We start from the raw sequence: 25,938 nt of genomic DNA on the forward strand, positions 1-25,938 counted from the left end.
AAATAATGTGAAATGAACTGCAAGATGTGAAATACTTTTAAACACAAAATTTAGGATTTATTTAACGTGACAGCTTCTGATGTCTGAATTAGCAAAAATTTACTACTTTACACAGGAAAAAACGTGAAACTCTGATAACTATATAAATGTGCTATTAGAAGTGAAATATTTATCTTGTGCAATGACTATAGTTTTTAAATGAAATTTAGGCTTTTATTCACCATTTTAACACACAAATTGCATTTTATACACCGCTTTTGATCACAAAATATGCCCACTTTTTGTACAGATATCTTCATCTTTTATTCACCATAAATATGTGGCTCTATATATGATCTTTTCTCACTTTAGATTAACTGCAGTGATAAGGACGAATGGTAATTGATAGAGGCACATATTTTTGGTAAATAAAAAGGCAAAATTTCGGTACAAAAACTGAGTCAATTTCGGGTTCAAAAGCGGTAAATAAAATAAAATATCGGTGTTATAGCGGTGAAAAAATGGATGAAAAGTGGTATATAAAAAGACATATTGGTTTTAAAATTGTGAAAATAATCCTAAATTTGATTTAAAAACTACACTTATTCCGCAGAATTAACATTTCACTTCTAATAGCACATTTATGTAGTTATCAGAGTATTAAGTTTATTTCCGTGTAAAGGAGTCCATTTTTGCTTCTCCAATATTAACAGCAGAATTAATCAATTTTCCGGGAATTGCATAACTCTCAGGATAATTCAGACCTCGGAAGGTGTCACGGCGGTGAATAAACCCTGAATTTCGTGTTTAAGAGTTAATTTCGCTTTTTGCAGTTCATTTCGCATTATTTCGTGACAAAATATGGTCACAAAATGCACCTCACACCTTTCAAAAACATGAAAAATTAACACTACAATGTGTTTTTTCAAATTTCGTTTTTTCGTCAAAAACGAAATATGCATGCCCCTAGTAATTGATGATAACGAAAGAAGAAAATTAAATATATATGCCCTGCCCACAGGCATGTATCTAGAAATACATTTCGGGATGTGGGTGTCCGACCAAGTGTCTCAATAATAAAAAAAAATTAATGAATTAGAATAATTATATTTAATTTAATTAAAATAATATTAATTAAATATGTAAATTATTTAATATTGTATTATTATTATGTGAATACGTAAAAATATGGTAACAGTATGTATTCATTATCTAGCTTATGTGTAGTTATTAAAATCTCCAAAATTTGAATAAAATCAAACTACCCAGAAAATTATGCCAAATAGATAAAGAATTGAATATTTATGGAATAACAAAAAAGGAGTTAGATTCAATTGAGGAAAAGTGAAGTTCCTGATTAATATTTCATGGATATTATCATAAGTAGTAGTGTGCATAAATCTCTGGTAATGTCCTTCAAAGATGTATGATCCCGATTCCTTGCCTTCCAATACGTTCGGTGAAAATAAATAAGCATAGATTATGAACAAATGCTAAAAAAAAATATTTCATTATTTAATTTTAGTTCTTGGCAAGTCTTTTGGGGAGGGAGGGTCTGGTTCCCCTGGACAGCCCTAAATACATCCTTGCCTGCTCAGGATTTGAAACTAGAACCTCTGGCTTTACAGGACACTATGCTAACCACTCTGCCATGGGCACTGGTAAGATTGAAAATCCAGACACAAACTTTCAATATGAAAAACTTATACTCACTTTCGATGTCGAGCGGCTTCATTCTGTAAGGCATTGAAGACTTCTTCAATCTCATGGATACCTGGCAGGAACACCAATACCGAGCCCTTTGCTTTTTCTTGTTCTTCACCCAATGAAGCCGAATTCAACCTGTATTCCTCTTCTTCAATGCCATCAAACACACTGATCAACTTTACAATTAACTGCACATGATACTCGGTCATTCCTGGCTCATCTGCTTTTATTTCTGGTAACTAGAATGATTAATGGTTGTACATTTACCACAAAAATCAGGAAATTTGGAAATTATTTCCGAAAGTAAAAACCATGTAACTGTATGTGTTAACTATGGAACAGGAAAAGAAGGGAAAAAAAACAACAAAAGCAAAAGGTTTCATCAAATCAATTTTTTTGTGGCCTGACCTTCCGCACTGACAACTTGTATCTTAAATACCTGACTAAACGAGTGCATGAAAAGTGCTTTAATGGAACATATAATTTAATTTAATCTAACACGAGATGCATAATGTGGGCCTATGAGTTTGATTACTCTGTCTTTACTTCTTTGGTAGAAATACAGTATTTCATGTTTTTCAGGGGACCAAGGTGAAAGATCATAATATGTGAAAAAACTTAAAATCTGTGAAAAGTTTACAGATTATGCTCTGCTGGGAGTACGAAGATTGAATGTATAATGCAGGAAAATCTAAAATCAGGGAATGTAAAATCGGGGGTTCACTCTACTTGTTGGGATGATGATATTCTGTACTTAAAAACAGTGTACCCCTAATTGTAACTTTATCCCACTGCACACATTTTACTTTCCTGGTATCAACAAAGCAAAATATTTTAAAATTTTCCCTGGATGATACATTATGTACTAGGGATGGGTCAGATCAATAGGTATCGGCCGACACAGGCATATCGGTGCATTGGTACGGTCACGGACACTACTCAGTTGTAGTGAATACATTGACTTTCAATGGAATCATTACAACCCAGCAGTGTCCGTGACCACAATTACCAATAATTTTACCAATCCGATATATCTATAAAAGTATTACAATTTAGTGCAATATTGTAATTTTTATGAACATAAACAGCTAATCTCGATTCCTTACTTTTTATAAAGTAAATATCTAAATATGCAGCTTCTCTTGCATTGCAAAAGCTTGGTCCATCTGGTAACATACACTTATTAAGGATGTCAAGGAAACATTCGGGTTCTTCAAGGACTATTTGGAATTTTATATCAGATCAGTAGAATATCGGTTAACTGTATTCGTAAATTTCATATCTATACTTTACAGTAGGGATGTACCGAAGCCGATTACCAATGTTCGAATATCGGCCGAAATTGACACATCGGCTTCGGCATCGGCATCGGCAAAAGTCCGATATTTAAACCGGTACCGATTATACTAGAGATTTAGCTTGAAATAAGTTTTATATTTTAATTTTGTAAGAATTATTGAAAATTAGGTTAAATTGAGTTAAATCCGAGACTGTGCTTATAATGTTCACATAAAAAACAGAAAACCAACTAAAGTCCAGTACCGGTGATGAACGTATTCACAAACACATACCGACTTGCTTCCGACAGCTTCTGTGTACAGTTCTTCTTTCCATTTTATTATGATTAATGTGTTTTAGGTTGGACAATCAGCAAATGCTAAGCCAAATTATAATAGCACCAACAACTAAAATATATTTATCATTATTTGAATGATATAATCTAATTTTAACATACATTGCAACAGCACGTACGCCGTAAGACGAAAAAGGTTAATACACAGGTTATAAAATGAAGTATGAACCTGTGTATGTAACCAGTGTTACTAACTCGAGTCAAGTTGTCATTCGTGCCAGATAAAGTGTAATATCGGCCCTCTTCTTGGTGTGTGCGGGATCCCGAAAAGTTGGGATCGGGAAAAAAATTTCCCTTCCGATCTCGACTTGGGGAAATGGCTTCCTGACTTTTCGGGATCCGGAGCAGTCGGAAAATACCGAAAGGTCGTTTTACAAATTTGTGAATTCTCGACATATTCGGCATTGAAAATGTCTGGAACTTATCGGAAGTTGTTTGTTTTTAATTATTCCAGATATGCAAAAATAATCACTTAAGGTGAAAATGACGTGTAGAATTCGAGATTTCCCGAGGTTCACAAAATTTCGTACATTTTCCCACTTAGTCAGGAAATTGCGAATTTTTCTCGTCCCGACCAAAAAAAAAAATTGTCCGGCACGCCCCTACTCCCCTACTATTCTCACACGCTTCATGTGATCCTTAATCAGCATTCAGTTGTGTGATTCCGAAAAATCTGTTCAAGGACTTCGGGAAATAATTTCCCAACATTTCGGGATCCCGAAGTGTCAGAAATTGTCCAATAATCGAATTAAAAGGGGCTAATTCTCGATGCTTTCTTCACTTTGACTATCGGATGTGAGGGATAGAAATGTTTTGATCAGAATGGCACTAGAACTTTTTTTTTAATCCTGACGTTTGGGATGGGAAAAATTTACAAGTTCCTGGCCAAGTTAGGATATTTTCAGTACGAGAAATGTTCAATTTTTCCCAACACTAGAAGTGCTGCAAAAACTCATGTTTTTAAAGTTGAATCTTACAGAATTGAACTTCCATTACTAAGAACAGGATGTCCTTTGACTAATAAGAACTGCTTTTGTACTAATGCTAAATCTCTGAAAATACATATGTATGTGTATAATGTGCAAATATAAGTGTTTAAAGGAAATTTATTTTTGTCATTCTCAAAATAACATTCCATTTTCGTTAAATAGTCTTATGTATCGGAATCGGTTAAATATCGGCATCGGTATCGGTTCCAAAAATAATCGGTGAGTACATCGGCATCGGCAAATTTTCAGCTTCGTCACATCCCTACTTTACAGGTATTGGCTAAAATTTCATTCTGATCCATCCCTACATTATAGCCAAACCCTAACTTTTACACTTTTCATGGTACCAAGGGAAGAAAACCTTCAAGTGCAGTAAAATGTAAAACCTAGGAAAATTTTACAACATTTTGATCTGTTGGGACCGTGAAGATTGAATGCCTAAAGCAGGAAAATGAAAAATCTGGAAAAGTAGTTCTTTAGACGAATCCCCTGAGAAATATATAAACAAGTTAACTGTGGATGATGAACAAGTTTGAAAACACAAACTCTCACCAGTTTCAATGTGTGCATTTGGTTAAGGGTATAAGGTACAAACGTACTTTGGCACATCAATGGAATTCATTCCTCTATTTCACTGAGCTTACTGTGTTTTCTCAGGGGCACTTATGAAGAAAAACAAGATAATAGTGCTATTAAATGCCAAAGAATGGTTAACAACTATTTAAAATCAGGTAAGAAAAATTAGAATGAACAGAGGAAAGCTGAAGACATGAAGAATTATAGGAATTTTTATAAGAATTATAATTTCTTTGATTTTTCTGGTGGCACAATGCTAATGTCATCATCTTGTAATCAAAGGATCCCAGATTAGATACCCAGTAGAGAGACATAGCAGTTTGAATACCAAATATAACGTTTGTACACATTCAACTCATGTAACCTTCCACTAAAAATTGAACATACTAGCATTTCCTGATCCACATGAAAAGAAGAATATACTTACAATTCCCAATGGGGCCAGGTCTTCAAGATAAAATTCACTGATGTCAAATTTTCTTCTCTTCTCAACACGGATGACTGGGGCTGGTTCCAGTTTACTTAGCACAGGCACTGAGAAGTATTCAGCAAATCTATCCACATTAAACGTTGCCGACATGAGAATGACCTACAAGGAAGACATCTCAAAGTAATGTCTATTGATTTAATATCAAGCAATACAGTTCAAAAACTGGTACCCCACGATATGGTTTTAAGTTCTAACTGATCTAAATATAAGCTTTATTTCTAGCTTCATGTACAGTCAAGAATATAAATACTTCCCTCATAAGACTACTAGTATTAAGGCTCTGTGGGAGAAGTATTTTTTTCAATGACTGAACACATAATTGGTTAACATTAGTTTATTTTATTTCTACTTATTTAAACATTTATACTGCTGTGAACACTCTTCATAAACTTTTGTCTTCTCGTTTAATATCTAAGAAACTAAAAGTTAAAATACACAAAACAGTAATTTTGCCTGTAGTATTATATGGATGTGAAACTTGGTCCCTTACATTGAAAGAGGAACATAAATTGAGAGTATTTGAAAATAAGATCCTTAGGAAAATCTTTGGACCTAAAAGCGATGAGGAAACAGGTGAGTGGAGAAGGTTACATAATTTAGAACTACATAATTTGTATTTATGTCCAGATTTTATTAGAATAATTAAATCAAGAAGACTTAGGTGGGCAGGCCATGTGGCACGAATGGGAGAGGAAAGAGGAGTTTACAGGATTCTTGTTGGGAAACCTGATGGTAAGAGACCTGTAGGAAGGCCAAGACGAAGATGGAGGGACAACGTTGAGATGGACCTAAGGGAAATCGGTAGGGATGGAAAAGAGTATATAGAACTTGCTCAAGATAGGGAAAGATGGAAGGCCTGTGTTGCTGCAGCCATGAACTTTCGGGTTTAAGAAGGCTAGGGAGTTAGTTAGTTAGTTACTGCTGTGAACAGTAACATGCTACAATCAGAAGTTATGGTTCAAATACTGGTACAAGCATGGAAATGGCTTGTTTTATTCTGCTGTCTTTCACCAGTTTATGATCGATCAATCATCATAGAGATGGACATAGCTAAGTGAAAAAAATGATGGGACAATCATGTAAAAAATCTGACTGAACTAAGGATGTACAGGGATATACAACACACAATGATAGAAAAGGGAAAAGCACTAGCACAACAGTTTAAGGTCATCTGACACTGATGTTAAATGAGAAACTTCTTATAGGATTTACAATATCAAATTTCTAAACACACACACACACACACACACACACACACACACACACACACACTCAATCACTCTTCACACACACACACATATAACCTTACCTTCACCCCTCGTGAATTGGTTCGGAGCAGTTTTCTCACAACCAGCAGAGTGAAATCCATTTCCTGGTCTCTCTCATGAACTTCATCCAAAATGACATGAGTAAAGTTATTCATGTGCTTCGAACCAATGAGTTTCTGTAACAACACACCAGTTGTACAATATGTGAGACGAGTACTTGGTGACGTACAGTTATCCAGGCCAACCTGAAAAATGCATAAGTTCAACAGAAAGCTAAATTTAACATTTAAACACCGGAAAAAGTATTGGTTGGTATTGGTGAATAAATTCAAACCAATACTTTCAGATACAGTGTCTCAACCCTACCATTTACTCATGCAAGAGTGCAATCTTGCACTTCTTTTGCCTACAACTTGAATGAAATAATGGTGTGCAGCTTTTACTCAAGACCACTAAAAACCATATATAATTTTCAAACAACCTGTTCTTCATGAACACCAGATACCTTGTAATCTCTATTGGTATAACCCAGGTCTTTAGATGTGTTCAAACAACAAGTGCTGTTTGACACTTGACTCTTGAGTAATGATGAAAAAAACGTTCTACACTGTACCGTTATATTAGTTACAATAAGCAATACAGAGTGGCTGAAGAGTGGTACAGCTACAGTTTTTAAACCACCATGTAAAATTTAGGTTCCTTCGAGGCACAGTATAATGCACAGGCATTGCTTGTACAGGATGTATCATAATACAGTAAACAACTTTAAGAATTTATTTCGACTGAACTACGTGCAATACAAGAATGATATTTGTTGTATATCAATCAGTAACACCTCAAGTTTCTATGAATGCCCACAAATGTTCAATGTGGTTTCCACCAGTTATGCTACACACATCCCACTGAAAGTTCTTGCCACACTTTTCCCAAGAACTCTTTGTACACCAAAGCAAGGGCGTTTCTTATTATCTCATTTAGCTGTTGCACATTCTGCAGCATAGGTGGAACATAGAATTTGTCTTTCACAAAGCACCAAATGCAGGAAGTACAAGGGTGAAACATCTGGGAACTTTAGACACATTCTGCTTTTTCCGCACCTGTGAAAGTACAGAAATTTTCTTAAACACTACACCCAGACCCACATTAACAGTGTTTACACAGTTTTGCTCATAAAATCAAAATTTGAAGAATTTCAATTTTCTGCACAAAAATAGAAGATTTCAACTTGCCAGATGAGTTAGAGGGGAAAAAGAAGGTCATTGCCACCAGAAGGAGAAAGGGAGGGAAGACAAGAAGAGTAGGTTACAGGTTGGAGGGGAGGGGGAGAAATGTAAGGTTGTGTTATTGTATGTATACCTTAGTGTAGCTTGATAAAGTTCTGGGAAACCAGAACGAAACGTCACAGATAAAATAAATAAAAACCACTAAAAATAACTGTGTTAGATTATTTTGCATTTTGTCATTGTGTTCCAGATATTTTTTTTAAAATAATAAACCTGATAAGTTGTTTATTTTGATACAAGCTGTACTGCTAAGTGAACCAGGGTGTGCTGGGGGTGATGTGATCAGCATCCATGCACCTGGCTGCCTTCACCCCCCAGAGTTTCCTCCAGGTACCCACTTTATATGATGCTGGGTGGGTGCTGGAGCCACTTCAACAGGTAGAAAAAGTCCCGGTTCTCCCATGCCGGGGATCGAACCCGGGTCTCTTGCATGGTAGTCAGATGTACACAATCACAATAGCATTTTTTATAATTAATTAATCTTCAATGGAGTAAAACTTGATAACCTGAACTCCATTCAAAATTGAATTAACATTGGATTCAATTCCTGTATGATAGTGAATGAAGTTGTTCGGTCAGTAGCCCCTGATAGCCAGAAACAAACTGGGACATCTAGGTAACCGATAAGCAACAATGTAATAGACGAACTTGCACCTGCGTTTCTCTCGGTTTCATACTTTTGTGGGTTATCAAGTTTTACTCCAGTCGCTCAATTCATACATACCTGATAACCAACTACAGTTTTCAGTTCCCATTTCCTCTCTTCACACACTCTCTTTGCTATGCTGATGGCAGCAATACGACGGGGTTGAGTAACAATAATGTTGCAATGAACACTCCGCTCTGCATGATCATTCAATATATACTGCGGCACCTGGGTAGTTTTTCCACAGCCAGTAAACCCTTGGATAATGGTTACTTGATTAGATTCTATCATGTGAACTATCTAAAATGGAAAAGTTTAATTGCTTAACAAGTTAATAGTAAATATTAGACAATATACAATGCTATTCTGGAGTGAGTAGCAAGTGAGGTATGTCACTTGCTGCAGCATATGATTAATATCACAATAAACTATGATAATAGGGCTTATCCAAATGGATGTCCTTAAAAAATATTTTTTTAAGAAGTATTCATATTGTCATAATCTTATAAATTAATTTGAGTATGTGACAAGTAACTTTCTTGTGTCTTGTGCTGGAAACTAAATTTTATTCACCAATTAACAAAATGAACAGCACTTTCTATTTTTTTTTTCAACATTCAACTATTATTTTATGTATCAAAGTTGTAATTTTTTATCCTATACAATACTATTATCTTCTCTCCTGTTTACTTCTTATTGAATTTTAATCCTGTAGTGAATTTACATTGTTCATATAAAATAATATTTCACTTGATGATTTTCATTCTATAATCAACTAATTTTGATTGAAATATTTCAACACAAATATGTAATACTTTGTTTAGATATTATTTTATTAATTTTGGTTATTTTTAAGTATGCCAAAGCAATACATGAAGTCAAGAAAAATCAGATTAGTTGGAAGCACAAATTTTCTAGAAACTTGTAATAAACCTTACACAAACATCAGCATGAGGTCTCCGGTGAGTGCCCATTCTGCCCCTGCCTAGGGCAGGCTCTGCTTCCCACAATCAAATATAGAATACGCTGTTTATAATTTTAATTAGTGAACACAAATGCAATTAGAGTATATTGAACAGTAGTAAAAAAAGCAAATTTCAAAGCAAAGTACAAGTTCAGGTGAACTTCTTTTTCATTTTTCTTCGTTAGTTTTTTCACTGATGTATCATTATTACAATACATTACTGAGAAAAAATGTATTAGAAATACACCTAAGGTTTAGGTTTTCATTTTTTGTGGAACTGTTTTTCATATGGAAGTATAAAAAATACACTGAAGTAATTGATTGATTTGGTGTTTAAAGTACACTTTTGGAAAGTTAGGCTAATCGGGACTGGACCTACAGTTTAAAGTGGGATCCGAACCACTATATGCCTCCACTGGGTATTGAACCCGGGACCCCTTGATACTGAAGTAATTGAATATGTGGTTCAAGATACTCAAAAAGTAACCAGAATTGTAGAAAGATGTAGTTATCTCAATAACTATGAATGAAAATGTGTTAAGTCATGAAATATTCAACGTCCATTAATAAAAAATATAACTGTCACTGTATATTTTAAAGAGAACTACGTTACTCACTTTGTCTTTGAAGGATGCAATCGGAAGGGTAGTGCACGACCTGTGTGAAAAGTCAAACTGGCTATATACTTGGGTAAGCTCTTCGCTTGACACGTCTCCCATGCTTGGCATTGTTCCCACTGTGCTGATTCCCTCGATATCTGCTAAGCGAGTACCTCCACATGCTAAACCTCCATCTGGCTCATGAAGATGCTGAAATGAAAGAATTATAAAAAATTCATGCATAAAAGTTGAAGTTGAGATGCCTAATTCTTTGAACAATTCTAGCAGTATTTTTCTGCTTCACAGATAAAAAATAAACTCCATGAAAAATGAAATATAACAAATAAATTTGATCTTAGGGGATAATGGTGGTGAGTCTGGTCTCTTAATATCTACGAAACTATTCGATCTTAAAAACATAAATTTCCTAGATTGTCACTAAAAAAATTAAAGTAGAAAGCTAGAAATCAAGTGGGAAGCTACACCTCCCACTTCATATATATTTTCCATGCAACATATCCGTACAGTCTAAGGCATCATGCTTTGGACTCCGGCTATGAGGTGCGTGCATGTTCGGGTCTCCTGGGGAAGACATAACTTTTCTCCAGAGATTTGAGCCTATGTATGGGACCGGTGGCAACCCACCATTGTGAGGAAATTGGGGATATGCAAATGAGTAGTTAACCTGGTCACGAAAACTTACGACTGGGGGTTCGTAGTGCTGACTGCACGTCACCCCATAACTGGTTGGATGATGTCTCATTTCGGCAGGTGGGAGCAAGATTGGCAGGCATTTGGTAGGCCTGCCACGGGTTATTTATTTAATATTATTATTATAGTTTCCTTAGTTTACGTTACTTCTCTGCCCCATTGGTAAATCACGAGATCTCTGCATCTGATTCTTATTTATAAGCATAGATATAATTCAGTAATGTTAATTGCAATGACTTACTCTTGAAAGAATAAAGAATAAGTTATATGCTCCTGTGTAGCTGAACAGATAGTGCTCACGTCTTTGGTACAAGCAGTTCTGAATTTGAACCCTGGTGGGAGCTCTAAAATATCACACTAAATTAATGCCAATACACACATAATTCCCAATGAGTAGCTATCTTGCATACAGTAAGCAAACGTAAGAAATATGGTTAAAGTGTATTGCTCCCTTCATGGTTATTTTCTGCCCCAAAGATGAGAAATTAAAGAAACTATCAGATTTATTGTAGTATAGCATGGAAACTACTAATCTGGTAGCAAACATGGTAATAAACAAAGGGAACAGCATTGTTTTTCAATAAAATGGTATTTGAATCATTACATTTGGAATTATAGAACAAAAGTTACAGCAATTTTTGTAAAGGTCTGAAAGAGCTAAAATCACCGCATGCCGCTGATTAAAATGGTTGCCAGATCCAAACACAGGTCTGAAAAAAAAAATCAATGTCAGTTTTGAACACTTGAAAGATGTAGAAATAAGTAGTTAACATATTAATGTGTTAAAAAAGTGGTGAGGCAACAAATTAACTCAAAATTGGTCGAAATACAATGGAATGACCCAGGTAGATAACAGAAAGTATACTAAAGCAAATATTGTAAATATCAAACCTCAACTAGCTTGTCATTTTCTTCCTTTTGATACTTCTCTGCATACTCCTGGCCTTTGTGTGTCCACTGCACATCATAAGAGGTACGTATTGGAACATCATCTGATGCTCTCATGTGCCCTCGGGTCTGACCTCCATGCACTATTTTCCTTTCAAACTTTTTGCTCAAATCGAAGAACTCAAGAACATCCATGTCTTCTGGTAATGTGTCTGTAATTATAAAAATGCGAGTGGTCATTATGCCATTCAATAATCTATATTCCTGAAAAAAAAAGTCATAATTAGAGCCTGGAAGTTCAGGCATTTATTTTCGTTAAAATAGGCAGGCAAAAAGGCATTTATAATGTGGAAAATAGGCACTAAAAATGAAAAAAAAAGGCAAAATAAAGCGAAGAAAGGCACATTTGGAAGTCACTTACTTTTATCTATAATCTCTGGCAAAATGTTAAAATCTACATTGGGAAGAGCATTTCAATTTTCTCCGTCTTTACACATAACTACAAGCTGTTTTTTTAAGTTCTCAACATTCATTGATAGTCGTCTGTCAGAGAGAATGTTTTTCATAATAGAAAATGATCTTTCTACTTAGACAGAAGTTATTGGAGCATACATAAAACAAGCTAATGTAGCTGGACTCATTTTGGTAACAGCATTTTCACCTTTTAGAATATCAATTGTTTCAAGTCCTTATTTGCACTCACTACACGTTTGCACTTTTCCGCAACAGCTGACCCCTTTTCTTCTGGCACTTCCATCATCTGCTGCATAGATTCCTCGAAGATTTTCATGGATGCTATAAGTCTCTCACCTCTTTTTTCTAGCTTTGTAATTGTCTCTGGCAATGCACCATAATGTGCAAAAATAAACGACAGTTAATTCTTCAGTTCTGAATAGCACAGGAGTTTTTCACTTCACGAATTGAAGCCGCTTCATTTTCTGGAAGAGCATCGATCACCTCACTGATTTTTTCAAGGTTGTTAGCATAATATATAGCTGCTGATATTCAGGTTCCCCATCTTGTCAAGACTGGTTGGGGAGGTAAATTAAGCTCAGGCGCAACTTCCTTAAATTTTCGGGTTCGAGAGGGAGATTTCAGAAATATCATCTTTGTGTTCGAAATCAACCTCTCCACTTCAGCAGTCAATCATGCACAAGGAAATGTTAACCAAAAGGCAATATCCTAACTCAGCATGAAATACTTTTTTCTCACACTTTTCTCCTTCAGCAATGTTGAAACATGCATGAGTTCAATATTACTTAAATAAAGCAAAAATTATTCACATAATAAACGGAAGAAAAATAAATGCCAACATATTTTTTAAAAAAATGGTCAAATTTCATTGAAAAAGGCAAAAAAAGGCATTATAATTAAAAATAGGCAGTGGGGTCCCAAATAGGCAAAATGAAAAGGCTTCTAAAACATTTGAAACAACATAAAAAACGTATATCCGGAAAATTTTTATCAATATTTGCAGTAGATAAAAAGAGGCATTTTGCCAAACTTCCGGGGTCTAGTCATAATCTATAAGTAGGGATGTGAAGATTTAGTTTTAGTGATTGATAACACCAAAAAGTTGAGAAAAACAAATAAAGTGTAATTAATGTATTTGGGTAGCTTAAGGAAGCACCTTTTCGGTTTTTTGTAATTACGAAATAATGCAAATTATGCCATTTTCCATAATAGCACCAAATTTTGCACTATAACACCAAAAATGCCACGAAATATGCAATATAAATTGGAGAAAACATTTCTTCTGATCAAACAGGACTAGCTGAAGTGCTATTAGATCTGTCGTTTCTAGTCTAGCTGGAAATAGTTACATTCAAAATAGGTTATCACACTTCATTAATTGCAGTTTGGCATAGACATGACGGATAGTGTTAAAACCTCGTTTCAAATAGAATTCACCGGGGAGATCTTCCCAGAAGGGAACTTTCGTAGGGACGGGAAAATTTTCAGGATAAACACCTGTTGTGTTGCAGGTAAAGGGGTTAGGGGGCGTGTATGTGTGTGTACACAAAACAGTATTTTGAAGTCACAAAGGGATATTTTGACAATGTTAGGGAAATGTGATGTGTGATTGTGTTCAAAGATTTGAGTGATATCGTTCAATAAACATTTCATATTTACTGGCTGATGAGATGAAACAGTTTTCCAAATTGAATACACTTTATCATTTCTCGCAAAGGTAAACCCTAATTATTTTTTTTTGTTATTAAAACTAAAATTTGTCTTAATTTGCCAGAACTAAAGCAATATGAAAATCTTAAGCATATAAGGGGAAGTAAAAATGCATGTAAAAATAACACCAAATTTTGGCAAACTGCAAAAAATATCACCGAATTGCAGTAAAATATAACATCGAAATTTAAGGAAAAATAAAACAAGAACGTTATGAAGCTGCCAACTCCATACATGAAGCATAAATAAGTAACAGCCCTCACACATTTAATTTGTCAAAAAATAAAAATAATTTGTGTGTAACTTACACCACAAGATGGTGGTCATGCCGCAACAGTGTGCACAGTATGTCTGTCGTATGTATGTGGAATTTTAGTGTGTTACATACATGCTGATACATGTAACACTAAAATTCCACATACCACACGACAGATACCCAGGGCGGGCCTCAGCTACTGGGCGGGTCGCAGGTGGCGGATAGCGAATGGCCATCAGATATGATGGTTAGCTGCGAATAACCAAATAAGCAGTCCCGGACCGAGGCGGCAGTGCTATCAGGGTCTGGAGGGAGTGATCTGTGGCAGGATCACTCCCATTAAAACCCAGAAATGCCCAAGGACAGCACTGTGACATGGTGAAGAAGTGCCGCCATTAAATAAGCACAGCCCCTGCTGCCTTGCAGGGAGGGGAGGGATCCCCAAAGGCTAAGGGAAGGATACCCTGCCAGAAAACCAAGGGGTAGGAAGGGCTCCGAAGGCAAAGCAACACCAACCTTCCTAGTGGAGTAAACCCTAAATAAATCCTGGTCCTCCAGGTTGGGGGTTGGGCGTAGGGTTAACTCCCCTACCCCATCAAAAGAACTTGTTACGGATACCACAAGATTGCCTCGGAGGAGATCGGATAATTTGTTGATGACCCGGCGAAAGAAAAGGTTAATGAGAAGGAAAACCGATATAATGCTCGCAACCTGGAATGTAAGAACATTGAAGAGACCAGGAAAGCTGAGAGAAATAAGAGAAGAAATAGAAAAATATGGAGTGAAAGTGTTAGCATTACAAGAAACACGCTGGAAAGGACAAGGAACGATAACGTCTGGAAAACATATACTGATGTATAGTGGAGGAGAAACTGGTAATAATGGTACAGGTTTCCTAATCCAAAAGTCTATTAAACCAAGTATTATTAACTTTACAGCAATTAATGATAGGATGTGCTCAGTCAGAGTTAGAGCAAAATTCTTCAATATCACAATGTTTTGTGTGTATGCCCCCACAGAAGAAGCAGAGGAGGAGAAAGATGCTTTTTACTCAAAATTAGAAGAAGAAATAAATCATGTACAAAGACACGATGTAAAAATCATATTAGGGGACTTAAACGCCAAAATAGGAAGAGAAGAGATGTACAGAAGCATAATTGGCAAAAAAAGCCTGCATGAAGTAAGCAATGATAACGGAATGAGATTGATAGACTTTGCAAGCAGTAAGGAAATGGTAATTAAAAGTACTTGGCTTCCACGAAAAGATATAAAAAAGGAGACCTGGGTGTCTCCAGACGGCCGCACAAAAAACCAAATAGATCATGTTATAATAGACAGGAGACATGCCACAGATATTATGGAGATAAGTAGTTGTAGAGGTGCTGATGGTGACACAGACCACCATCTAGTGAGAATCAAGTATAGACAGAAAATTGATGCGAAAAGACCAAAAAAGGAAAGTAAGAACATGAAACATAATGTAGAGGAACTCAGGAATGCCAGAGTAAGAGAGGAATACCAAGAAAAACTTATGGAGGCACTAGAAACCAAAAAGGATATATGGGAGAAAGGAGAACTAGAATGTAAGTGGGAAATATTAAAAACAGTAATAGGTAATGTAGCAGAGGATACATTGGGAAAGAAACAAAACAAGAAGAGAGAACAGTGGTTTGATGAAGAATGCTCAATATTAATACAGGAGAGAAACGATGCCAGAAAAAGGATGCTTCAACGGAGAACAAGACAAGTAGCGGAAGAATATAGAGAAAAGAGGAGAGAAGCAGATAAGACATGTAGAGCTAAGAAAAGACAGTTTGAGAGAAATAAAATAGAAGAGTTAGATGAAATGAAAGATAGAAATGAGATACGAAAGTTCTATGAGAGAACAAGAGATCTGAAGAAAGGATACCAACCCAGAGCGGTTTTCTACAAGGATTATAACAACTTTGTCAGTATATTTTAAACTCAGTATTGGCACAATAGGTAACTATGGTGCTATGTTGAAAAGGAAATTTAAATTTACATATACTGATAACTTTATAATTATTATATTGATAAAAATGAAAAGAAAGAAAAAAAAAAACTAGAAACAACAAAAATTACAATAGCATCAAATTATGCAATTATTTACAAGAACATTTATAACATATAAATGTTATTTATATGTAGAAAACATTTCTTTATTATCTCCTTGTGAGACAGAGCAAGTTTTTCACTAAATATTTGAGTATGCGTCAGTTTTACATCTGAGCACACTCAACATGTCAGATTCCTCAATCAGGTCCACAAGATGGCTTCCTTCAATTTTCAAAACTTCACATTTGGCTTGTTCACATTCAAAATGTAGAAAATATTACACTCACTTAGTCTTATTTCTCATAACATTTCATTTTAGATAATGCAATATTCATTTACTAGCTAGTTAATGCTGATGCCAGCAGATAATAATTTCCTGCTCCCAATTATTAAACTAGGCACTTTACACCCAGGGGGTGCTCCTTGCTATGTGAAGTACGTATGCATTACGTCATCTGGGAGGATCGGGTTTGACGGTGCTCGTTGCTATGTGCAGTAAGTTTGGTGCGGGGTACATTTGCATTTAGCTACTAACATGTCGCAAAAATCGGAACAAGCAGGTTGTTGATTTCGTAGCGTTCGATTTATTTTTATTGTATTTTTTGTTCTTGTAGACTGCAATCATGTCTAATTGTGCTGTAGCAAGCTATGAAAACTATAACCAGAAAACTAAAGGAACTGACATAAAATATCATAGATTTCCAGTCGATAATTGCGTAAGTAAACAGTGGATTCATGCTTGTAGACGAAATGTAAAAAATGCAAGTGTGCAGTGCCAATTATTGTGAAGAAGACTACGTATGTGCGAGATCTAAAAGCAGAATTTCTGTATTTTCCACCAAAGAACGTGCTGAAGCCAACTGCAGTGCCATCGCTAAAATTACATCCAATTACTTTAGTACCAAATAATCGAGGAAATGGTGTAGTTCTCCTAAACACTTATCTTCACAATATGCTTCGCTTGTAGGACGTGCTGATAAGGTTTGCAAAGCTGTACGCTACGAAAGACACGCAATAAGGAAACGTGCCCTAAACAGGCTAAAGACTATGCTGCCAAAAAAGTGAAAAATATATAGACGTTGGTATATACACAAACTGCAAGCAATGTTTCGTTGTTGGAAAACATATTCGATCTATTACAAAGGAGAAATACACATCTGCATAATGAAGCAAATAAATTAAAGATTACAAACAACCTCTTTCAACCGCTTTAACCAAATAAAAAAGTTCAAAATCTAGAACGTAACCTAACCGAAAGTACTACAAGAGAAGTCATCATTATCTTGAAAATGTGTTCAACTAGTGCGAAGTACGTAGTGAGCCTAACTGATTTGTTAAGTACATTTTATGTAAGTCGGATTTATAATTATTAGCAATTTCATTTAACACAGACCGATGTGAATTGTGATTTGTATGTTCACATTATTGTGAAAAACGTTGTCGGAAATGGGCATTTCGAAGATCGTGTACTTACTTTCACGCTATTCGAAATGAAATTCACTTAGTACATCTTCAATTCGAGTTACATAGCGTATGCACGATGGTAAATATTGCATAAGTGAATATTACACCTATCATTAAAATGTTTGCAACTTTGTTGAATTTTGGTATTTCACAAATATATTGTGAATAATTTTGTACCCTTGTACTCAATATAAACCAATGGATGTTACATTATTTCTTTGTAGTACATTTCTGTCAAAAAGAGCAAGATCTAAGATTAGTGTAATGCAAGTTACTTCGTTAATGTACAAATGTGTGTGGCATATCAGCCTTGGAGTATATTTTCCGGTTATACAACTCAGACACACATGGGAATGAAAATGGAAAATCTGCGGACAAAGTCCTTCAACGAATAATAATTCGTGCACTTGCACGGTCAATCATTGTGAGTTCATGTAACTTTTCTCCTTTACTGTTTAATTAAACTAAGATATTTTCATCGATATTCTCAAAGCGTTTCATTTACCGTGTGATCAAAGATCTATTTCTATTGGCTTGAATTAGTAGGTTAAGACATTTAAGTTTGATGTTCCTAGCACTCATCAAGTATTTCGAGTAGGTTAACTTAGTTAAATTAGTACTGTACACTTTGACTCATCTTCTGCACGCGTTTGTATGTAAAGTTCTTAATACGAAAAAATACTTTTTAGAACTATGACAACGATAACTTGCAGCCAAATTTGAACCAGAGAAATTAAAAATATCTGCAAATTACAAACTGGAATTGCGTTTTCAAAGTCTGAAACTACTATCTTACAAACTATTTCATCATTCTTCCTCCACATAAAACTTTTCAAAAAATTTTTGCATGTGGAACTTTGATCCGTACGTAAATTATTGTACAGTAAATAAATATATGAAGAAGGTTGGGAATTCTTTCGAATTTAGAGTAAGTATCAAATGCAGAGTAAAATTTTATCTAGATTGTATATTGCTTCTTTCACTTGATAACTTCAAAAATAAAGTTACATTATGGTGAATGGTAAAGATTGGATTTTAAGTATATCAGTATAATTTTAATACTTTCTGATGTTATGTAAAATTTGAAATGTTCCTGGAAATGATTGCAACGTTCTGAATGAATAAGAAGGAACTATTTAGTCAGAAAACTAAATATTAGGCTTTTGTACTGCGTTGTGTTAAATGTTGTAAATAGATTATAACGGACTACTATCGGATTAAAAATTACGGATATTCAAGTTTGGACTCCAATTAAAAGTTAATCAGTAGAACCACATAAAAACGAGTTACATCAAAATTCATCTTATTCAATTCTGTGTCAATCTATAGTTACCTATTTATTTTTTATTATGCCTTCTATTTTTATTATCGTGAGAACAAGATAGGATTATTTTTTAGTTTGGCAAACTATCGCTCTCTTTGAGATTCTATAAATAAAGAACGGGTGTTTTTTTATTTATAGATTATATATTATATAATTTATTTATTTATTATCCAAACTCTAATATCCATAATTTATAATCCGATAGTACTCCTGTGACGTTCTGTGAGCCCGTAGTACTTCGGAGGCCTCTGTCGATCTCCTTGGCGTAGTGCTTAGCACATCGTGCTTCGACGCCAGGGATCCCGGATTCGAATCCAATCGGGCAAGATATTGACTTGTCCTTAATGGGAAAATTGAGAATTTAGTAAATGTGATAGTATATGTGAAAACAAATATTGATTGATTGATTTGCTTCATTTTACTTCGCTTCTTGTGCCACTTTTGGCTAATTTGCGAAGATAGGGATGAGTGATGAAATGATGAATGAACACTCACAAACATCCATGCCCAAGCCAGGATTCGAACCCAAATCTTTGGCGTTGAAGTGCGATGTGCTAACCACTACGCCAAGGAGGCCGGCTTGTGGAAACAAAGAAAGAGATCCTCTTATGGGTTTTCCTTTCATATTTAAAGAAAGACAGAAAGGCAAAAATAAACCAAATCTGTCAATCAATTCTTTCTTTGTAACTCTTTCACTATGCAATACTTCTTTAGCATGTAACGTTTCTTATTAAAATCATAATACGATTTATGAAATGATGAAATCTGAAATTCTAATTAGAACACGGACAACCTTCTTTGTAATATATCGATCATGTTTCAGAAAAATGAATTTTTACAATACTTTTGCACGTGCAATTTTCCCCTCTTTTAAAAGTAGCGTGTTTTAATTATGTTACTAATCATTAAAGGAATACCTCAATACCATCCCGAAGTATGATAATTAATATTTACCCCTCAAAGTAATGAAACACTTTCCCTCTCTGAAACTCGCATAGAAATGATAGCGGCCGTTTGCTTCTGCCAAGCCCCGAACGAACATAACCGAAGGGGCACCGAGCATAACCGATCCTCCCACATGACGTCACGCGTTCGTGCATGATCGGCAATTTTCGGATGGCGCTACCTTATAGTATATTAAGTTACCTTGCTTTACACCAATTCCAAATCTTTTCTTTTTCGTTTTACAGATTATTCCATTATAAAAGCATTTCCAAGCTTCTGTTATCAACAAAATGTCTCTATATAGTTTAAACAAACTATTAAAGATTAACTTATCAAGTATAATCTCTCAAAATATCCAGATTTTTAATGATATCAAACCTTCACCAATAGTCACATTTTTACTTATGTACCATCCATCTTGAGATTTCTTAAAAGTCACAGACAACTAGTATTAGAGCAACTAGTTCAAGCCAGATTTTTTAGTATGTGTTATCTTCAATTGTTTTTGTTTTATATTTTTGTTCATAAGTGCTTAACACCTTGAATGTTTGTGTTGTAAATGTACATAATTGCTCTGTTACAGCTATTTTACTATGTATATCACAATATACTTATCTAATGATTACAATTACCATTTTTTGAATGTTGATATAAAATACCAAGTATGACATCATATAAGACATTGAACAATTTTAAAGAGTTGACCTTTGTATATAAACCTTGATGTCAATGCAAATGTACATAATTTCAATAAATTTAATTATAAATTTGAATGTAACTTATCTTGCTTGCCTGAAATAACACATATGACTGAAGATATTTGTTTTTTCATATTGTCAGTCAAAAATAACTGTTATGAATATGAATTCAGAATATTGCACAATTTGACAATTTGGTCATGATATACAAATTGGCTTTTTTAAACATCATATTTAATGAAATTAGTTTAAATAGTAATTTCAGACACTTAATTGCATTATATGAATAAAATTTTGAGCAATCATATGACTAAATTATTATAGATATAGCACAAATGTGGAACTTTGGACTTAGCCTAACCATTTTCAAATGTAGTTATGACAATGTATTCTTTTTATTGTCATAGGATAAAGAAGGAAACCTCATTGGAGACAAAATAAAGATGATGGAAAGATGGCAGGAGTATTTCTGTGAACTACTTAACGGAACCAATGAGGAGAATAAAGAAGAGGGGAAAAGTGATGAAGAGGAAGAAATAAGTGAGGAAGAGGAGGAAGAGATAATACCAACTTTAAAGAAAGTAAAAGATGCAATAAAGTCTCTAAAGAATAATAAAGCACCAGGAGAAGATGGCATAGAATCGGAGCTGTTGAAATATGGTGGAGAGGGAGTGAAGGAGGCCATATATGAAGTGATAGAAGAAGTTTGGATAAAAGAAGAAATGCCCAAAGACTGGACAGTAGGAATAATATGCCCTATACTAAGAAAGGGGATAAAGCTAAGTGTGAAAACTACCGCGGAATAACACTACTGGATGGAACTTATAAAGTATTTGGTAAAATTTTAGCAACACGATTGGAAGATTGGATGGAAAGAATCATGGGAGATTACCAAGCAGGATTTAGAAAAAATCGCTCCACAATGGACCAGATATTTTTACTGCGTCAAGTGTTGGAGAAGTTCTATGAGTATAAAAAAGAACTTCACCAACTATATGTCGATTTTAAACAAGCATACGACAGCTTGGAAAGAAATAAGATCTACAGTATAACGAAAGAGTTTGGGATCCCAAGGAAATTGATAAGACTGACAAAAATGACAATGAAGACAACGGAATGTAAAGTCAGAGTAGAACAGGAAATGACAAACATGTTTAAAGTAGAGAAAGGACTGAGACAGGGAGATTTACTTTCTACAATACTATTTAATTTAGCATTGGAAAAAGTAATCCGACAACTACCAATCAACCCTGGAGGAACAATATTAAATAGACTAACACAAATAGTAGCATATGCAGATGATGTAGCTTTAATAGCAAGGAATAAGCAAGCTATGGAAGAGAGTTATCAAGTATTAGAAGAGAAAGCTCAAGAACTAGGACTGGAAGTGATAAAAGGTAAAAGGTAAAGTGTTCCCCTGTGCATAGCACCACGCCATGAAGGCGTATAGGGGGTGTGGGGGTAACGCCCCACACTTTCTTGATCCGGTCGTGAGTGGGGGTGATGTGATCAGCATCACGCCCCTGACCGCCTTTACCCCCCAGGGTTTCCCCCAGGTACCCATGTTATTCGACGCTGGGTAGGCGCCGGGGCCGCTTCCACCGGCTGGAAGTGAACACAAATAAAAGAAAATATATGAAGATGGGAAATCCAGAAAGAGGCAGAAGAGAACCTTACATAATAATAAATGGAAAAGAATATGAAAGGGTGGAAGCCTTTAAATATTTGGGCTCAATAATAACAGCAGATAACAAGACAGCTACAGAAATACAGGAAAGGATAACAAGTGGAAATCGATGCTACTTTTCTTTGCAAAATGTGTTTAAATCTAAGAATGTTAGTAGGAATACAAAAATTAAAATATATACAACAATATTAAGACCCATTGTAATGTATGGTTCAGAAAGTTGGGTGATGTCGGTAAGAGAGGAAGATTGGTTGTTAAGGTGGGAAAGGAAAATACTGAGAAGGATATTTGGAGCGGTAAGAGATAAAGAGGGATGGAGAATGAGAACAAATATGGAAGTACAGGAATTATTTAACCAGCCAGATATTGTAGTCAAGATCAAACAGGGTAGAATACGATGGGCTGGGCATGTTCAGAGGATGGAAGAAGCACGGGTTGTCAAGAAAATATTCAATGGAAAACCGGAAGGGAGAAGGAGAAGAGGTAGGCCCAGGAAAAGATGGATAGAGGACAAGGAAGAGGACTTAAGAAGATTAGGAATCAAAGGATGGAGAAGAAAAGCAGAGGATTGAGACGAATGGAGAGAGGTAGTCAGGAAGGCCAAGGACCTACATGGACTGTAGCGCCGACCAGGACAGGACACGACAGATATACTGTGTACACTGTTGCGGCATGACTACCATCTTTGTCTACCATGCACGCTAGCACCATGTGACTGAAATCTGTAAACCTCCACTCTTACATCCCTTCTACAGAGCATTCCCTGACATTCGCTACGAGACTCAGTGGGAAGCGGCCTGGCATCAGCGCTTGTTTTGCGTTATAACATAGTCATGAAAGTGAAACCGTGCTTCATCTGTGAAAATAATAAATTTAGGATCCACAACGCCATCGGCAACACTTTGTAACACCCAGTTACAAAAATTCACACGACTCGCATTATCTCTAGCGTGCGACTGTCACGAACCTGTTCACGGGAAAGACAATCGCTGACGCCGGGCCGCTTGCCGCCGAGTCTCGTAGTGAATGTCAGGGAATGCTCTGTACTTGTATTTCAATAAACTGCTTGTACATTAACCTCTTGTACATAACGGTTTGCTTTTCTGACATTTGAAATGGATCACCCTGTATATTAGATGCAATCACAAATTGCATTCATGGGAAGGAGGCGAAAGCACAGGACCAATTTTCGTGAATCTTTTATCATGCTGTTTTTCATGCTGTACTGAGTATGGTAACAGTGAATGTTTAATGATTGTTCACAAATTTTGAGTGTACAAGAAAGGGCTTTAGAATACTGGATGCAGCTGTAAAAGTGAATTCAAAGCTTGGAACGCCCCGAGCTGTGGCAAATGTGGCAAACTGAGGAGAGGTGGCTGCACCACGACAACGTGCCAGTACACAAAGCCTTAAGTGTGACACAATTTTAAACTAAAAACAGCATGACCAAGCTTATCCATCTGCCATATTCACCCGACCTTGCTCCGTGCGACTTTTCCCCAAATGAAAATGTCCTCAAAGGAAAGCATTTTGCAGATGTGGAAGAAAAACCCGACGAAGGCATTAAAAGTCATCTATTTGCAAAAGTTTCAGTTTCAGGACTACTTCGAAAAGTGAAAAACACGTTTAGACTGGTGAATTGCATCAAATGGATAGTACTTTGAAGGAGATTATTCGTAACATCTAAAAATAAATACACAATTTTTTATTACAAAATTCTGGTTTCCTTTGGGTCCCCCACATATGATTACAAAATACATTTTTGCCATCAGCATCAACAGTTTCATATGTACACCGAATTTAAAGAAAATTGGGGATGGTGGGTGAAATTTTCACAAGTGTGTGTAAAATATTTGTGTTATGCACTGGAATAGTAAAAACATGCACTTGCAAAAAAATGTGACAAAAATATTTTAAAAAGGAAGGAAAAACTGTCTTACCTTTACTTGCTAAAACTGCGCAGTATGTGTTAACAGACTTAAATCAAAATCTAACCATGTAAAAATTGCATACATAGCATAAAACAAAAGGAACCTGGCCGAAGTAATTACCTGAATTATATACAACAACATTGTATTTTATTGTATTCATTGACAGTATTGGTGAAGCTACTGCTAAGAAGCTAATTTAAATAAAAATATTTGAACAACTACTACTCTCACCAGGTAGTGAGAATAGCAAAAACTGCTAAAGAACAGAAATTATACCATCAGCCTAAACCTGACCTGCCTAACCTAATACTCCTTCATACCTACATCACATAACATTAGCAGCAGCAGTCCATATCGGAACACATTCCGTTACTTCCAACTCCATGGTGTGCGGAGAAAAGGTACTTGTTGCTGGCACAAAAATAAATGCACACCGATGCAAGACTAATATACAACAACTGAAGAATGCACACATCCGTATAGCATGTCAGCCCAGGTTGTAGAACATGCACATGTGCAGTTTAAAATCTGGTGAAAATAGCTCAATATCGTCACCATCTGGTGAAGAAAGTCACTTTGAAAGAAAATCATATAGCTAGTAGGACTGCATGGAAGGGAAAAATCATTCTCCAGACAAGATGCAATAAATAATCAGTTAAGACTGGGTGTTTTAAGACATAAAAAGAAATCTAACCATGTAAAAAAATGCCTGTGGACCATGATTAATTCAGAACATACACCCAAATGTCAGCAAACATCGTTACACACATTGACCTACATCACCCTATATCAGGTTCTGAGATGATAGGTATAGTTCGACCACAAGGGAAAAACCTTCCGTCAAAAGCGTTCTCGCATCGTCCCTGCCGTTGTCGGTGCAGTGTTGCCAGGTCAGAATTGAAAAAATCAGGAGATAGTTCCTTGAGAAACCAGAAGATCTGCTACAAACTCCAATGATCTAATAGTAGCGGATAAACAATGTTTTTAGGGGGGTGGCATAGGCTTGTGCACTTGGGGGCAAGGGAACGTCCGCAGTTTTTTTTCCAGAAAGGGGGAAACAATGTTGTTGTTTTTATCAGGCATAATAGCGTTGTCCTCTCAGAAAACATGACTTGAGTTTGAAATTACCACGTTTCTATTACAATAATGGATGTAAATTACTGTGAATGAAATCGACTCATAGGTCTGAAATAGGTAATAGGAACTTTTATGTCAACATTCATTTTCCAGAAGGGAGGGGAACGATATAGGTTGTGAATAACCTAGAGTCACCAAGCAAAGGGTCACAATAAAAGCCACCTGCTGCAGTGGCACGAGTTGTTTAAGATGTAAATGTCACAGATACTTTTGTAACAATGGTGCTAAACCCAGCACCCTGTGTTTAGCAAAAAGAAACCTAACATCTCCATTTCAAGAAAGTAAACCGTCCGAGGGGCCTGACCAATGTCTTTCATCTCTTCCGCATCTTCCGGTAGTAAAACCTAAGAGGGTGCACGGAAAACACCCTCAAGTTTGCCTTTTCTCAGTACCGACACAAGGGGTCTACCATGTCTCTATTTTTGGACAGTAAATCGTAGAAAGTTGTGTTCACAAATGAAGCTAATGTGCCGCCCTTCGTTGTCGGAGATTTTCCACAATCT

General features: G+C 35.7%; 2 protein-coding genes across 2 annotated transcripts in view; one reads left to right on the forward strand and one right to left on the reverse strand.

Annotated features, from left to right (window-relative positions):
* The window catches only part of spn-E (tudor domain containing 9 protein spindle E), a 114,986-nt gene that overhangs the window by 85,981 nt on the left and 3,067 nt on the right, over positions 1-25,938 (reverse strand). Inside the window, exons 2-7 of the mRNA XM_083137970.1 lie at positions 11,737-11,945; positions 10,153-10,344; positions 8,650-8,871; positions 6,684-6,887; positions 5,312-5,473; positions 1,693-1,925 (exon numbers count right to left, since the gene is read on the reverse strand). Of these exons, the coding sequence (XP_082994096.1) occupies positions 1,693-1,925; positions 5,312-5,473; positions 6,684-6,887; positions 8,650-8,871; positions 10,153-10,344; positions 11,737-11,928 (1,205 nt within the window). The 5' untranslated portion in view covers positions 11,929-11,945. The remainder of the gene's footprint in view (positions 1-1,692; positions 1,926-5,311; positions 5,474-6,683; positions 6,888-8,649; positions 8,872-10,152; positions 10,345-11,736; positions 11,946-25,938) is intronic.
* LOC146000552 (uncharacterized) lies at positions 15,168-21,486 on the forward strand. The gene is made up of 2 exons (XM_083138298.1): positions 15,168-16,121; positions 21,088-21,486. The coding sequence occupies exons 1-2, from the start codon at positions 15,168-15,170 to the stop codon at positions 21,484-21,486; spliced, it is 1,353 nt and encodes a 450-aa protein (XP_082994424.1).

The sequence above is a fragment of the Lepisma saccharinum genome, chromosome 16 (assembly GCF_977018435.1).
Source record: "Lepisma saccharinum chromosome 16, izLepSacc3.1, whole genome shotgun sequence".
In the NCBI taxonomy this organism is placed as follows: Eukaryota; Metazoa; Arthropoda; class Insecta; order Zygentoma; family Lepismatidae; genus Lepisma; species Lepisma saccharinum.